General features: G+C 44.4%; 2 protein-coding genes across 5 annotated transcripts in view; one reads left to right on the top strand and one right to left on the bottom strand.

Moving 5' to 3' along the window:
- Positions 1 to 3,351: 3,351 nt before the first annotated feature.
- Positions 3,352 to 10,578, bottom strand: ube2l3b (ubiquitin-conjugating enzyme E2L 3b). Of its 3 annotated transcripts, none has more exons than XM_086313147.1 (4): positions 10,419 to 10,578; positions 8,602 to 8,697; positions 8,333 to 8,519; positions 3,352 to 4,699 (listed from the first exon to the last, which is right to left on the bottom strand). In XM_086313147.1, exons 1-4 carry the CDS (start codon positions 10,443 to 10,445, stop codon positions 4,545 to 4,547), a joined length of 465 nt encoding a protein of 154 aa, XP_086169273.1. In that variant the 5' UTR covers positions 10,446 to 10,578; the 3' UTR covers positions 3,352 to 4,544. The 3 variants fall into 3 exon arrangements, with proteins under 3 accessions (XP_086169273.1, XP_086169274.1, XP_086169275.1); XM_086313148.1 differs by lacking the exon at positions 10,419 to 10,578 and adding an exon at positions 10,361 to 10,396; XM_086313149.1 differs by lacking the exon at positions 10,419 to 10,578 and adding an exon at positions 9,672 to 9,871.
- A 2,705-nt stretch (positions 10,579 to 13,283) lies between these two features.
- pias2 (protein inhibitor of activated STAT, 2) overlaps positions 13,284 to 17,254 on the top strand; it is a 28,341-nt gene continuing 24,370 nt past the window's right edge. Inside the window, exon 1 of one of the 2 annotated variants that reach the window (XM_086313151.1) lies at positions 13,284 to 13,349. The gene's annotated coding sequence lies outside the window, so the exon portion shown is untranslated. Of the gene's footprint in view, positions 13,350 to 15,259; positions 15,506 to 17,254 lie in introns of those variants that run through there. The other variant, XM_086313150.1, reaches the window with a different exon arrangement.

The raw sequence follows: 17,254 nt of genomic DNA on the forward strand, positions 1-17,254 counted from the left end.
TTTAAAAAAAACGCTATGCGTCGCCAGGTGTTTCATCGGATTTGAGGTGTTACCTCCTTTGACAGTATCACAGTATCAGCTTAAAGCACTTGTTGCTGCTGAGTTTGCATCTTTTGCTGTGAAGTACAGCCAGACTTTTGACCGCTTCGCCTTGGACATTTTTAATCTGTAGCTCTGCTCTAAAAGAACGTACGTACCTGGCCCCGCCTACTATCCTCGGAAACGTAAAATGATTGGCTAGAATCCAAAGTGTATCACAGCTCAGGAAAAAAAAAAGCACCGAAATAAAGCACCGAAATGTGCGCTGCTTTTCGGTCTGGTTACTACCGTTTATGTCAGAACCGGTGCCATCATGGCACCGGACACCGGTACCCATCCCTGGCCACGAGTACCATTCTCATAGCAGTCCTCCTGGCTCTTAACAGCGTGCACTACACTACTCTGTTTGTGTCGGGGGACCCGATCCTTGGGGTGGACCAGTTTTTAGCCACAGAGATGCTGCGTTTAAAGAAAGTGTGTCTTAACTGTTCCCATACTCCTGACGCATTAGGCACCAGCAAAGGTTTTCTCAGTATTCAAACCTTAAATAATGATCTGTGTGCGTAGGTTTACACGTCAGCTTTTAAATGTCCCCCATTACTGATGGAGTGATAGCAGAGTTCACTGTGAAAACATAAACCATGACAAGCACAGACACTGGATGTAGCACACACTTTCATGAACACTGTTTGGCTTCAGCTCTTTGTAAGGTGTAACTTTGCTCTCTTTTGCGTCTGGCTCACAAACCAACACGAGGAAGCCACAGACCGGTTGTAGCACCTCCTCTGCACACTGACAGCAGAGCACTGCAGGCCGACGGGCCGGCCTTGGAGAGGAGCAGACACCCTCCGTCTGCTCAAACATGAATCCCACTTCTGAGTGTTTACACTGTAGGTCAGCTGAGTGTAAGGCTGCTGCCTCCACCAGCTGGTGGTGATGAGTAAACACTGATCAATACAGCAGACGAGAGTTCTCCCAGTAAATAACGTGTGAAACGCTCAGTTCATTGTCAGGTGAGACAGTCACAGGAACATGTTCTGGACTGCACCACCTTTTTCCTCATTGCTCACATTGCTGTCTCTGTCAGCCCGAGCAGTGAAGAAGCTGAGTACTGTGCTTTCAAGTTTTACATTTGGCTAAGACCAGCATGTCCCTACAGACGCTGTAGAGGAAGTCCAACTGTGTCCCCAAGCACAGTCTCAGGAAGAGGTGGGCAGACCTGCAAAGGGTCCTGAACCCATCAGCAGGACTGGTATTTGTAAGGAAGAAGAGGAGGAGCACAAAATGACCTCCAGCAGGTCGCTGTGTGGATGTCTCTGATCAGTCACTCAAAAACAGACATGAGGCTGGCCTGATGGCCCAACATGAGCCCATAATACTCTGGACTGGTTCTTATACAGCACTTTTCTTCTCTGCCTTACTGCAACGCGCCTCATTCGCCCATTCAATGACTTTTTACTGTGCTTAAGTTCTTTCTAACATTCACACTCTGATTGATGCGTCGGAGAACAACACGAGGTTAATATGTTGGCTTGCAGACTGGAGCAGCCAGGGATCAAAACACCAACCTTCCAGTTAGCAGACCTGCTGTGCCCGTTGAGCTGCAGCCACCCCACCTGCACAGAGGTGAGGTGCAGCAGGCGGTGCACTGTCGAGGGCAGCTTCACGCCTTCATTTGCATCCAATCAAAGTTTCAGGTCATCGATTGTGACTGTGACCTGCTTACTGGACATCTCAAAGCCTGGAGCTGCCTGTAGTAGAAGCAGTAATCCTTACATGTATAACGTCTGCTGCACGGAGACAAAAACTAGTCTCAGGCCCAAATAAAGTCATGTTAGCCATGAAATGCTGAGTTCATTGTCATTTGCACTAAATCTCCACTGTTTGAATACCCAGAGTCATTGAATGGACCGTGTCATGGTTTGAATATATTTATCCAACTTGACCATTGTTGGAGTCAAATTGTTAAATGTTGTCATTGTGTTAGTTAAATTTGTGTTAGTTCAAACTGTATGATCAAAGACATTCTTTTGTTTCTGACGCCGTCCGCAGCCTGTTGAGCGGTGGGGAGGCTGTAGTGTTTATTACAGGCACATCCTATGTGAGGCTTCTGTTTTCTTTAGCCTCCTGAGACCTGAACTCTTCCACAGCAGCATTTTTAATTTCTCTTTGATATTTGGGCTGATTGGGACCTGGTGAATGTAAAAACAAAGAATTACCCGATTTATTTATTTTTTTACCTGATTTTGGTTTCTGAGAAAAACGAGAGCCACATATGAGGATGTGTTTAGAATTTCGATAGAACAGCAGCAGCATAACGTCCTCGTCAGTGGACATCAGGCCCTTGCAGAGCAAAATTTAGTATTTTGGTCTAATTAACCCAAAATGTGATGTCCACACGTGTGGACGACAGGTCCTATGAGGTTAGTAAACTTCCTGCCTTTATGACCTTTTTGTGGGCAGCAGGTCACAGAAACACAACCCCAAACACACACATACAGATGGTCGCACATACATGCATACACACGCATGCTTACACGTGCACACACACACACACAGTACCTTATCTTTTATAACCATAGGGGGGTTTACAATGGGTGGTGCTGTGTGTACTGTAACTGTTTTCAATGAAAGGCAGCAAGCGGAGGCCGGGGTGGAAGTGGTCTGAACGAGGGCAGAAGGGCTGCTCTGAGATCCTCCCTTGCGCAAGTAAAATCGCTGTTCGTCTTGCTTCCTTAATGGGAATAAGTCTCTAAACCAGCGGCCTGTGGAAGCGCAGACCCAACAACCATTACAGTTAATATGCCATAAAACAGCTTTATTCTCATATTGGCTCAAATGGCAGATATTGCCCAGCTAAGAGTCCCCTAGTCTTTCATATGTTTTCACCATCTAAATCTAATGTGTTGGTAGATGCTACCATTACTATTGTATGGCACAATTTTATCTGTATGTGCTTATAGCATGGAGTTTAGCTGCTGTCAGAACTACTGTGGGCCTCCATTATTCACCGAGCTGTAGATAAAGGGTCCGTTGGTGTGAACAGAGATTTGATAGTTTGAATGTTATAACTTTGCTTTTCTTCAGGCCAACAGCAGGGAGCTCTCTGCAGCCCTGGACTGACGCGGTGTGTTATCTCTGTTAGCCTGTTCTTCCCCTCGCTGCGCTCTCTAAATACCTGTGGTGTGTTTTTTTAAAAACACCAAATCCCAGTTTATGCTGGAAGTGGAGTGAATCGGTCCCTCTGTGAGCAGCACTGGATCGAGTCCCAACACAACATCCCCACAGCACCAGGAAAACATGGAGGCCAAATGGTAAGCCATCATCTTTATTATGAAACAATATTGGGAGCAGATCAAATAGCTGTTACATGGTGTCGTTTGGCCGCTGCAGTCCCTTTCCATGTCCCGGCACATCCCTGGACGGCCAGCCCTCTCCCAGCTGCCTTCTAGGTTACCGTTTCTTGGACGATCTCCAGGAGCTGATCCAAGCTTCAAGCTTAGCGTCTCCTTCCCCCAGCTTGATAAGTTAGGCCCCTCCCAGCTGGGACTATGTGAGTATGTCTCAGTGTACTACAGGTTCCTGGTTCTAAACATGGTTATACTGGGCACCCAGCAGGAGGAAAGGGGACATGCATGGAAATTCAAATCAATCCAACACATTCTTGCAGATTTTATACACAAGTGTCAATCAAAAAAAAGACGTTTGGGAGCCAATGGCTGTTGAGGAGGGCGGGTGAATGGCTAACCATCTGTGATGCAGAAGTTTTCAGCTGCATGTTTTTAGTGTTTGAAAATCTTTAACACTCGGAAGTCATCTCTGGCATTTCTACAATAACTCGACTCATGTACGGCCTAACATTGTCAACTGTTACAGACTCTGGGGGAGGAGATGTGAGATGTTCCACAGAGTACGGTGCATTTCTGCAGCCAAACATCGGCCTGAGCTACGGCAACTCTCATTTCACTACTTCATGTGTTTCAGCTTAAAATGTTACACAAGATGGGCCAAATGAAAACCAACAAAACCAAAAACAAACACACTCGTCTTCTGCTTTTCAAAATAAAAGAATCAAATATTTATGACCAATCATGTCTAAGTGAGATCCATTTAAAACAGGAGCTGTTTCTACTGAGGAAAAGCCAAAAAAGCCCAAAGAAAATTAACACATGTTCCCTTAGCATTTCTTTTTTCCCCATTTTTCACTTTAAGAAAGAGTAGAAAGTTAGAAATGGTCTGGAGATCTACGGCGACGAGGACGAGAGAGAGAAAGCGGTCTGATCCACAGAGAGTCCTGCTTGGCTGTCGCTGCCTGGCCTCAGCGGGGCAGCTCCAGGGCCGTTTAAAGGAGCGCTATGTGAAACGGGGGGGGGCCGAGGAGGTGGCGAGCTGCTGGTGGGGGACGGAGCGGGGAGGGCAGAGGAAGATCAGTATTTGGTCGGACACGTGAAACAGAAGGGGGCTGGGGAGGGAGGCAGACAGAGGGCTACGCGCTCGTGACGTGATCAGTCCATTGGCCGCTTTTCTCCGTGTTTCTTTGTAAATTCTTCTGCGTTCTTCAAGAATTTTTTACGGTCTTTTGAGTATTCTTCTGCTAGGTCGGCCCTCAGGGGATGCTCGGGCTGGGGGTCGTTCACCAGCGCGATGAGGGACTGAATTACTGAAAGACACGAAGGAGATCGAGTCAGACACAAAATGCTTCCTAACAGGCCACAGCCTCCACTGTCACAGCAGTTTGTTTGTCAGGAGGTTGCAGTGTGCTGTGACTTACAGCTTTTCACAACTATCATCATGTAAAGCAAAGAAATAGAAAACATTTCTAAAAAGTAATAAAAACAAAACAGTCTGCAGCTTGTGCACTTAGATAAGTCTTTAGAGTCAGAGTGAACTCATGAGTTTGTGTCGTGAGAAAGTCCAACCTTCTCTTCGTCAGTCTCACATCATGCAAACACATGTTGTATGACTGTAGGTAACACACACTGACAGTGGGAAGCAGCTTCAGCTTAATGTTGTTGTGATTGTTTAAATAAAACTGTTTGTTGTGTGTGGACAACAAACACAAACCCAGCGTGCCCTGATAGACCTGATCAGCACAGTCGTGTCGTTCTTCTGAAACGTGCACACATCATGTAAGTTCACTGATAAATCCATGGGACCGTTCTGAAACACTACAGAGGGCAACTGGGAACTGATTAACCAATGACGTTGCTGCAATAAGTCATGTGCACAGTAGAGATGGACCGATCCGATATTACGTATCGGACCGTAAATTACTGGATCGGATATCGGAGAGAAATTTTAAAAAAATGTAATCGATCCATTAAATAACAAAAGCGCCTCACAAAACTTGCGACACGCCGTAACTCTGCTCATAACCGTAGCACGTCGGAGCAGCGTGGTGACGTGATAGAGCGGCTGTGTTTGTAGCCTCGCTACCAAACTCAGAGGAAGTTTTCCCAGAGAGAAGTAAAGCAAGTGTGTAAGTCCATCTCTGAATGTTTGTAAAGCATTCCTGCGTTAAGCTTAACAAGCGATATATGGAGCGACTGCCTCTCCCTCCCTCTCCTGCTGCTGCTTCAATCATTAAACTGAACAATGATCAGCTGATCGTCTCTTGTTTGTTTTTGGCCCACTTTGCACCAGAAAGAGGAAACCAGCGGCTGAACAGCAGCAGCACGTTTAAGCTTGATCAGCTGTTGTTAGAATTTATTCAATATTACTTTCTACTCGAGGATCTTTTTCTACGTAGCTGACGCTGGTAACTGTGCAGGGGCGGATCTAGCAAAGTTTAGCCAGGGGGGCCGATAGGGCATTAACAGAGAAAAGGGGGCACAAAGACATACTTTTCTTTCTTATTCTCATTTAAAATGTCGAGCTTTTAATAAATAATTATCCAAATCTTACACCCAAAGTTTTAATCTGATGTAAATGTATAGAAGTCCATTACTGTATGTAGTAACTATTAAGTCTAATATACCCTAGTAAGCTATAGTACTTTTTCCATCTCTGCAGTTCTGTTGAAGAAAGATGTTGAATCTATTTTTATTCTTGAAAAATAATTTATTTCTGTGCATTTTTTTTTTCACACTGCATCAAATTAAAGTTGATTACATCGATTAAGCATCATGAGGTGGGGGGTGGGGGTTCACTATTTTTTTTGTTGGGAGTTTGCAGCCCTATTAGTTAGGTTGCTTAATATTTCTGGTAAGTACTCTTTAAAATACCAGAGTAGGAGGATGGAGCAGGTTTAAGTTTATTAGATTGATCAGTTTTGCTGAACTATGAAATATTTTGGGTGCAGTGTGTTTTTTACATACAGGAGTAACAGAATAGCTTTAGTGTTGTTGTTTATTTAAACTTGAGTATGAACTTATACAAAATGCAGCAAGATATTAAAAAACAGTTTTATTGATTAAAAAACACTATATCGGAGTCATATCGGTATCGGCAGATATCCAAATTTATGATATCGGTACGGACATAAAAAAGTGGTATGGTGCCATCTCTCGTGCACAGTAGAGGTTAACCCCCATTTCAGCTGCGTGGTTGCATGTATGGTGTTTGTTGAGAGGACAGATGCTCTTCCACGTCAGCAGACTGAAGCTCAGCTTATGGGGAAACATTTAAACTATTGAATTAAAACTGTCAGATTAAAGATTAACCAGTGAGATGAAACCCTGCAGTGTGACGTATGTAACGATGTGTTTGACAGTAGAAACCATTATAACCTGATCTATAATGAAAGGCCAAAAGTTTACAGACGCTCACAGTAACTCTTCCAGGGTGAAGCGACTGTACGGCACATGTTTAAGGACTTTTAAAAAAAGAAGAAAGAATTGGATGCACAATTTTAAATCCGTCTGTCAACTCAAACGTCTGATCTGACGCTGACTTTTCTCCACGTGGGCAGCTGCAGGTTAACGTGTCCTCTCCTACACCTCAGCAAAGTGCTAACACATCCAAATAACTGGCACTTATGTCCAACTGTTGAAACTGGTGATCCCAGAATCTGCAGTCATTTAGAAACGGCTGCACTGAGCTCCTGGGATGCTCTTAAAAGCCCAACATTAACCCTACTGAAGAGTTTGTAGACTGAGGTTAGGGTTACAGAGATGGCTCCATGACACCAAACCAACTGGAATGAACTCTACCCACTGTGCCCAGAACGGTGGTCAAATATCCTGCCAGAACTATGCTAAAGGCCAAGCCCCACTCACTGAGGGGCAGTTTGCTTTCAGTCGTAGTGTGGATCAGACAAAATCAATCCAAACTTGTTTCTAAAGTGGTTAAACGTGCTCGCTGCACAGTCACTCCACCCTGAAAGAAACCGGTTCAAAGAAATCATTAAAGGACCCAAATTATAACGACATTTATACCCACGAGCACTGTGGAAACTCTGACCACAGATCTCCCTCGTTCACACTAGCACCTCGTCTCCACTCTGTTTCCATGACAACTGAGCACCACCCCAATGATGATGGGTTGTTATAGCAAGGTGGCCCAAACAATGGAGCAGACTGAGGATTATAGCTGCACCTGCACCCATCGTTGGACCACAGTGTTGGTTTATGTGCAGCTGTTTCCCTCCATGTTTCACAAACACTGGTGGGGTTGATTGTTGTCTGCTGACATCACACTTTCTGCCCGACTCTGCTCGCTTGAAACCGTCACCAGGTACTAAAAGCTGTCTGGCAGCAGGTCCTACCACCTGAGGGACAACACTGAAAACTGAGTCGGTGCTGAGTTCATTCTTGTTTTTCACGTACACTTTGTGATAAACTCCGCAGGTTTCTCTTTGTTTCTTTCAAACTGAAATAACACTCAATGTTTAAGATTTAGGGAATAAATGTTCCCTAAACCGTGAGTAGGAGTCATCTGTGTCTCCTGCTTCGCTGATAAAACAAACAGGTTAGCAGCTGCAGTAGCAGCGATATAAAAACACACAGCCGTCTAAACGATGTGACGCTTTACTGAGTCACAGAATCGTCACAGCTTCCTGTTACTATAGCTGTGCTGTTCAATAAATGCAAAACATACTAAACACTGTGTTTTGATCACACAACCATGCGTGTGCATAAAACACGCTTTCTGCTCTGTTCGTCACACGGAGCTCTATGTGAAAATGCTCTGAGCCCGACAGACGGACAGTTACTGAAACAGGACAACGTTTTATTTTGGACACGGACTTTTTTTTTCCTGCAATCATCACGTCAGACAAAAATCAAAAGATGTGCAGCTCTCCAGCTCGCTGCGACTCACATCGAGCAGCCCTGTGTAAGACTTCAGCACCAACCTTGGTCAGTTTTGGTGGCAGGCTTCCAGTTCTCTGCACTGATCACAGGCAAGCACACCTGGCCCTTCTCATCAATGTTGGGGTGGTAGATCTTTGTCTTGAATGTGATCTTGGGAGGCTTGAAAGGGTACTCGGTGGGGAAAATGATTTCAATCCTGAATGCACCTTTGTCATAAGGAGGGTTGTCCTGAAAGGGAACCAATAAGGTTAGTAAGGGGAACCTCGGGCCTACGTATCTCAGACCAGCCAAAGAAGGAACAGCAGCTTACAGGAACAATCAGCCCTTGCCATGCCAGTAAGTTTGATTCCTCAACTTGAATGTTTCTGAAGTTTTTCATTCCAGACTTGCGAATCTCATCAAGTTCCTGAAAGAACGAGCACACAGTTGATATTAGAAAGGTTATTACAGTCAATACAAGAAAAATAAAACATGTATGATTTTACAGAGTGGAAGGATGCACCACCCAAATGACACCACCAGTTTAGGACAGCGTAGCAGGAAGACGCAGCCTCCAAACTACACACCAGGTTTTAAACTGCGCTGAAATTATTTACACGTTCTTTCCTGAATGTTGATGTGAAGTCTAAGCAGAAAGTAGGAGCAAAGAAACAACAAGCTGATGTTGGTTTGGTTCCTGTTATCCACCTCAGAGGTCCCCAGTACTAAACAGCACCACCTCCAGTGTTTTCAGGTAAAGAAAATTAAAGCTGCTATACAATGAAACATGTCACTTAAAACAAATGACAAACCAACTGCAACATCTCAGCTTTGTAGAGAAGTGTTGGTAGATCTGAGGATGTGCTCAGCGCTACATGTTTTATTCACAGTATGTGTCCAGTGACCTGTTAAGCTCTAAACTGCTTGGATTGCAACTATTTCATTGCATAAAGTAGCAGCGTTGCACTTAATCCTAATTCATCACATGCTAAACAAACTCAAGCCTTCCAGCCAACAGGAGCGTTTCTCTTTCATTTCAGTGCAGCAGCCAACAGTGAAAGTGAAAGTGAACTACAACCTGCATCCAGCAGCACCACAGTGGACCTCCTAGTTTGCCATCAGGTTACTGGTTCTGTCACCAGTTTGACTTACGTTAGATTATGTTAGCTATTAGCTGAAACCCCCTGAGTGGCACTTACAGCCAGCCTCGTGGTTCCATCTGTGGCAGGTTTTTGTTGCACAGCTCGACGGTGTAAACGCGTCTAACACGTTTTTAGGGTAAAGTGATTGTGATTAATAAACAGCGTGTGACCGGTTTACGGTCCAACAGCACCGACGTTTGTTTCACGTGAATGAAATCCTGTCAATGTTAATCTGCATGTCCGCACTGAATAACTCCACCTGCATCAGTGAGCCGGTTCCAGGCCAGCTCTGCTCCGCGAGCTTTCAGCGTTGTTACTCCGGGTAAACTTCAAACATACAGCCTCCTGTAACCGCCTCATTCAGCGCAGTGTACGTTTAAAGGCGGAAACGATAATCACGGGGAAACAAACGTAGGTTAACGCAGACCTTACGCAATATGCTACGACCACTACACAAAACGAAAGCAGCATTTAGTGTGTGTCGCCTTCAGGCCGCATTACTGGAAGTGTAACGCTGCGCTGTAGTTCACACCCACTTCCTAATGGCGAACTTCAAAGTCTGATTAAGTTGAAGTGTAGCTAGCTGAGACCTGGGGATAGCAACTTAGCTGATTAGCAAACGTCTTATGCCGTGGAAATTGACACGATCTCGGGCTGCCCGCTGCCGGATTGACTCCCTCGGTCACACAACTCAAGAGTTTCTGACGTTCAAACTGTAGATAAGAGACTTGAATGAGGTTTTTGGCAGCCCCGGGCAGGATCCCTGTAGATCCTCCGGCCTGATTTGGGACTGCTTAGTTGCCTAACGTTAATATTTGGTCGGCTAGGTGGTCAATGCTGACCTCTTGTTTCTGTTGAGCTACAGCTACAGCTGGACACTGACGGTCACTCAATGCAAATATACTCTGTAACGTGAACACGAGCCAAAGGACGGACGCTTCCACTAACCGTCAATACGTCCTTAAACATTAGAAACGATCAAAAAGAACGGCAACGACGGATTTACCTTGGCCAGCCTCCTGCTCGCCGCCATCTTGAAACTACTGTGTGTTCCCAGAATTCACCGCGCTGGGAATATGGGTCTGTTCCTGCGCTGAGGCTGATCAGGTTGGACATCCGCCTGTTTGTGAACATGCCGACATGTCCACGCCAGGAAGCGACGTGTTTAAATGCGGGATATCTGTAATTATGTATGTTACAAACATGTTGGGCTGTGAGCCGGAGCCGCGGGGGGAGACCTGAGCCTGAACCCAGCTGTGTCTGCTTCCGCTTTATTTGTTAGTATTAATGCAGGTGTTCGCATGTAGACCCCTGAAAACGCATGATGAGTTACACCTGTATGAGTCGGCTTGGTTAACCCTCAGCTCTGCTGTCAGTCTGTTGTAATTGGCTCATGCAACAGTCGTGTGGATGGCACAGAGCAAAAAGGTTCCATGTGCTTGTGCAACACTTTCAACAATAAAGTTTTATTTGAGTTCATGTTTCTACTTTAATATCACGTGCAAATCCATGTTCGCCCTGCACTTTCGTTCTAAAGCTACAAACATGTGTGAATCTGTCCATCAGCACTGCAAACAAGTACGGCTCAGAGCACGTTTCTGATGTAACCCCCCCCCCCCCCCCCCACTGCTGCACACATGTATGTGCTGCACCACCCTGCTGTACAATGACCGTCGTCTCTCTCAGTATAGGATGATGTAGCTCTGCAGGTCATCCTTGTACCTGAACACTGAAAAGCGGTAGTCCACCTTCAGTTTGAATATTCAGACTGCACCGTCTCATTTATAAACATGTGTACACTGTGTTATTAGAAATTATTAATTAACTTTAGTCTGATGGCATTTATGTGGTTGTAAATTCTGTTTCACTGTTACACTTTGCTGTGACAGCACTGAGAGAGCAGGACAGAGAGGGTGAGAAAGAGACAGAGCTAAGAACAGGACAAGATCTGACACGTAGTGAAAGATGATACACACCAGGGAAGCTTCTGTTTCACTCATGATGATTTTATAGAACTACTCAGTGTGTGTGGACCACAAACCTGCTCTTATAACATAGATTATGTTGATCGTCTGCAGTGCCACAGCGTGTGGAGTGATCATGGCGACCCAAACACAGACGACCAGACGCAAAACTAGATTTTGACAAATGTGTGTCGTTCATTATGGCCGATAGCAAAACATTAACCAAAAGACAAACCCCTTTCTTTCCCTAAACTGGGAAAACTACAGACATGAAACCTGGAACAGTCAGAAATACCTGAACACTTGCATCAACATAGGACTGAGGATGACAGGAAGAAGAGTGTCTGCAAATGTGCACGTTAGGTGGAAAATCATCAAAGATTGCTTTATTATTTGGTCAACAGGTTGAAACGATGTTGTGATTCTCTTCTTACTGCTTTGCTGTAAGCCTACTGAGAAGTCCACTGCTCCCTCTCAGACATCTCCATACCTCCACAGGTATGGCACCTGGACCAGCTGCCTTTCCACTCCTCCTCCTTTCTAAGTCACTTCCTGACTCACCCACTGTCCATCTGTGCTCCTCAATCTCTCGTTTTCTGCACACTCCCATCACCTGTTAACACATCTCCATTCCTGTCCCTGATTATCTCCAGCTCCTTTCCAGCTCCATCTGTCAGCGTGTAGCCACTCAGCACTGTTCTTTCCCTCCTTCACATACAACTCACTAAGGCTTTTCCTTTGCCACGTCTGTCTTTCCTGTATGCCTAGTTTCCCAGTACTCCTGTCTGTATTTTGCACCTCCGGTCCCACTTTTTATTTGCCAGTCTCTTTGGTAATCTCCTTTTAATATTTTCCTGCACTTCCTCATCCCTCCACCAAGTCTCGTTGTCCTCTTTCCTCTGTAGGACACACCCATCACCTTCATGACAGGTTCCTTCAGCCTATAGCTGTACTGTTCCAGTCATGTTTGCTGCCACTCGGAGCCTGTCTCAACCTCTCCCTGAAATCTGTGCAGCATCCTTTACTCTTCATTTCCTACCATTGCATCCTTGCCTCTGCCTTCACTCGCTTCCTCTTGATTTCCAAAGTCGTCCTCCAGCACTACCATCCAACGCTGCTCCAGCTGTCACTCGTTACTCTACGCCCCGCCCTTGATACACGCCCACAACACAAAATCATGGCCAAAAGATCTGAAACTGATAAAAAAGAAGAAGAAAAAATTGCAGCTGTAAAAAACAACAACAGAAAACAGACAAAGGATACTTTATTCAAAATAATTCATCTGCTTGTTTGTTTTAATTTTTAAATGTCAAAAACAGATGGAAATCACTTTTCCAGATGAACAAAGCTTTTGATCCTAATTTAGTTCCATAGCAATGCGCCACATTTGACACGGCAGCAATACCCACGGCAGGCTGTACCCACGGCAGGCTGTACCCAGTCTGTCCCCGGGGCCCATAGTGGGACCCATCAGCTCGGTGGTACATGCTGCTTCGGTGGCCTTAAAGAGCTTGGTCTCACTCTCTTATCTATATAAATTAGCGAGGATTTGACACGTGCTGTGGGACCATTTCCTAACACATGTTAAACAACAGCAGTTTTCAGACTCTTGCTTGTCGTGACAGGCTTCACTGTGAGTTTCCTTGTAGCTGCTGTAAAGTGAACCGCACTGTTATGGCGTTATTTTTGTGCCACTATTCTGCAGTGTTGGGACTAACGCGTTATTAAGTAACGCGTTACAGTAACTACGTTATTATTGTGGTAACGAGCACGGTAACTAGTTATTATGCCAAAATCAGGAACGCGTTACTCGTTACTGGGATTTAGATAGGGTCGTTACTCGTTACTTCGTGTGGTGGCTATCACGGAGCTTCCACAGATTCAGTAACGTTAGCAAGTGGTGGAGGCCAGCAGGTGGATGAAGGAAAAGAGACCCGAGGCGGCCGCCGGTCCAAGTGTGAACTGAACTTCAGGTAAGAAGTTCTGACCTGCAGTCTCTCTGGGTCAGATATAAACCAAGTTTAGGTGGAGTTTATTTTCGTTATTCTGACCTTTTCCGTACTGCGTGCTAGCTAGCATGACGGAGTTTCTATACAGCTGGGTGGTGCTATGAAGTTAATGATGTTGAACTTTATTTTGTTCATAAGTTATTAGAGTTGCCAACCGTCCCGTCTGGTATTCAGAGAAAATATTACGCGTTTCTTATTGAGGTGAAAAGGAACAGTTTGTCCCGTAATTCAGCTGCAATGAAAAAGACACAAAGCTGGAGTTATTCTGTGTCTTTGCTGCACAGCTGCCTCTCCTCTCATCCTCCCCCCTCCCTCTCCCGTTTCTACTTCAATCATGAAACTGATCAATGATCAGCTGATCAGCTCTCTTGTTTATTTATCGCCCACTTTGCGTCAGAAAGAGGAAACCAGCAGATGTCGCGCTAAACAACAGCAGCACGTTTAAGCTTGATCAGCTGTTGTTAGAATTGATTTAATATTAATTTCTAGTATCAGCTGATGTTTGCTGGAGCCACAGCTGTAAAGCTGCTGGTTATGATATGGTTTGGTTATCTGGTGAGAGGGAAACATGAAGATGAAAACAGGAGATGTCCTTACTGAATCATCAGAGCTGTGATGGAGAAACAGGTTTACCTTTTAGGTGACATGGATGAGTTGAAGTTATGAACTGTTTCTGAGAGACAAATAACACCAGGATCCTTTTCTAAGCAGCTGACAGCTGGTGACTGTGCAGGGGCGGGTCTAGCAAAGTGTGGCCAGGGGGGCATGTAGGGCATTAACAGGGAGAGGGGGGCACAAAGAAATACTTTTCTTTCTTATTCTCATTTAAAATGTCTCGCTTTTAAAAAATAATTACCTGAATCTTACAACAAACGATTGATAGATTGATGCATATATACCATCAGAACAGTGTACATCACTGTCACAACAGTGTTTATTTTCATTCAAAGGCTTTATGATTTTTCCTATAATGGTGGGCCGGTCTCTAGTCAAAATGCCCGGGCCAATTTTCTGTCCCAGTCCAGCCCTGTATGCAGCTCATCTGCAGTCTGGTGTTACCTACATCTTCCTATTCAGAAGGCAGAATTTCCGAGTTCTGAGTACAATCAAAGCACCACGACTGCAGTTTTTGTGTTGGATGTAAAAGGCGCACATGACGCTGTGACGTAGGCTAGAATCATGGCAGCAGTCAATGACGGTCCAGGCGTGGGATTTCTCTCGTGGAAATATGCACATTATCTTTTCCTTTCTATTGGTCGGTGGCACAGTGCACTGTGGCAAGTAAGCAAGCTAGAAGACTGCAAAGTTATGGAAGCAACACATTAACAAGAGAATTCTGAGTAAAACCAAAGTTACTTTCCCTAGTAACTAGTTACTTTGAAAGTAACGAGTAACTTGAAGTAACTGAGTTACTTTTGAGAGAAGTAACTAGTAATGTAACTAAGTTACTATTTTAAAGTAACTTACCCAACACTGCTATTCTGAGCACACGTAAAAAAAAGTTTGCAGGTGCAAGTGTTGTATTTTGAGGAGAAATTTATTTTGAGCGAAGAAAAGCTAAATTTGAGTGAACAAAATTCATTCCTGCGTGCAAAAGATGTATTTCAGTGTTTGCTATTATCCACACACACACCAGCAGCCCCTCTCGCTCAGTTTTTGCATTTGCGCTCGCTCGCAATGTGTCGCTCGCGCGCTCAACATTTCTGCCCGTGCGCGTTCAACTCTTTCTCTACACCGTTATATTTGTGCCACAAAACCAGCCAATCACAGACTTGGATGCAAAAAACTCTGATTGGCTGTTCTGGTCTCCAATCAGCTCGAAATGACGAAATGCAATATCCCAGAATGCATTTCGTTCAAAACTCAAACGAGGCAGTGGCGGAGGAAGACAGAGTGGCAGAGTTTGAAATATTACTCTGTCTGCGTCACAAAATAAACTTTAAAGATATTTTCATGCGAGAATGTTTCTGTGTAAACTTCAAATACCATCACATATTTGCACAAGTGCTCTGACGTTTTCGGAGCTGCCTGGCACAAAAATAACGCCATACACCGTAGCTTCACCTGGAAGTGATCACACTGACCGGAACAACAAGATGGCGAGGACTGTGGTGCTTCGGGTAGGCGAAAACAAAACACAACCTGTAACTCGTGTTGACGCTGAAGCTTGTAACGAAGAAAGCAGCTGATGTGTGTTTGTGTGAGTGATGGGCGAGGTGGGCGCCCACAGGCAGGGATGAGCGTAGTCACGGGAATCGTGGACGTTTCACTATGTAGCCCTGATGCTAACACAGGCTAGCCAGTCTCTGCTAGCTCCCAACAACCCGCTGTTATTATAAGTTAATGCGCCTGAAGCTCGCACACTGTCTTGATGTACTACGTGTTGTATGTGGCAGACATGAGTGTGAGGTATGGTGTAAGAAACATAATAGCTTCCGTGGGAATCTTAAACCAAACTGCTAATCGAAAAAACTACATACACCCGATTAGCCAAAAGTTATCGCGAGGCTGTGAGTTAAACACGATGTACACAAACATGTTAAAACATCCGGGTTTTCATTTTATTAGTAACGAGATTACAGAAACTTTGCTTTCATGTCGTGTTAAATATTCCTGATCCAGCGCTCGTTCACCGCGTCTGTATCATCACACTGTCGTGGGTTCACTCACCGTGGACGTGACACTGAAACAAGACCCCAGATAAAGGACAAACTAAGCTGGGCACTTGGCCGTGCTGTTGTGTGTTCGTCTTCAGTTCTGAGAAACTAGAATCAGTTGTTTGTTCAGCTGATGAAATCAGGTCTGTCACTTTCATTCAGACAAACATTTAAACTCGCTTTTGAAAGTTCAAATGGATTCATTAAAAACACAATGAAATACACGATTGAAGTACTTTTCTTACGCTCTAGTTTTCAGTTCAAACATATAACAAATCCACGTTGTAATAATAAACTTTGACATTTGATCTTTTTCAACTGCAAATTAAGTTAAACTTCATCAAATCTGTTTAATTCAGTCAGATAGTTCTGAGTTTTGTCAAACACACCAACACTGTATCTGTCATAAATGTTGCCATCCGACAGTTTCAAATTACATGCAGTTTATTCCTGATGATACAGCAGCTGTGATAAATCACTATAACATGTTGTTGTCACGTAGAGACAAATTCATATGAAGATATTACTGCTTATTATTGCTGTGAAGCCTTCTTCTTATAACCAGAGCAGCTGCTCAGTCGAATCCTTTTCAGTTGTCCTTGTTGATAAAGACTCATTCTTTGGAAATCTGCCTGCATTTATAAATTAGACCTTTTAACCAGTCAGCCTAAGCAGCTGTGTCCAGAAAGGTTGCCTCAGGTGAAATGGGCCCTCTCGTTTAGTAGTCAAAGTCAGCTTTATTGTCAAAGATCATATGTACAGTCGTACACAGGAATTTGGAATTGCAATGCTCCCCCAGTGTACACTAAAAATACAAAGAGAAGGAAATAAAAACAAAATAAAATAAAAAGTTTTATGTACAACACAATACAACACTACACAATTATTTAAACAGCAGTGTCCAACACAATCGTAGTGATTGTGGGTAAGTTCGTGTGCAGTGGGAGTGGGGCAGTCAATGAAAGGCTGATGGTGGTGGGTCAGAGTTTGTATGTTTGGAGGGGGGGCTCAGAGGGAAGAGGTGCATGCAGGTCTGGAGATCATGTGTGAGAGCAGGGAGTGAATTCAGCATCCTATTGACCTGTGGCGTGCCTGTATCGATAGAGTTAGGATTAGTGTTGCCACACAAAATATCACATGACCTTACTTTAAAAAAAAAAAAGAAAAAAGGAAGACCTACAGAATGAAGCGACGCAGGATTTTCATTTAGTA

The sequence above is a fragment of the Aulonocara sp. 'chitande type north' Nkhata Bay genome, linkage group LG12 (genome assembly GCF_057382095.1).
Source record: "Aulonocara sp. 'chitande type north' Nkhata Bay isolate Kocher_YH1m ecotype deep benthic linkage group LG12, A_spYH_male_GT1.1, whole genome shotgun sequence".
In the NCBI taxonomy this organism is placed as follows: Eukaryota; Metazoa; Chordata; class Actinopteri; order Cichliformes; family Cichlidae; genus Aulonocara; species Aulonocara sp. 'chitande type north' Nkhata Bay.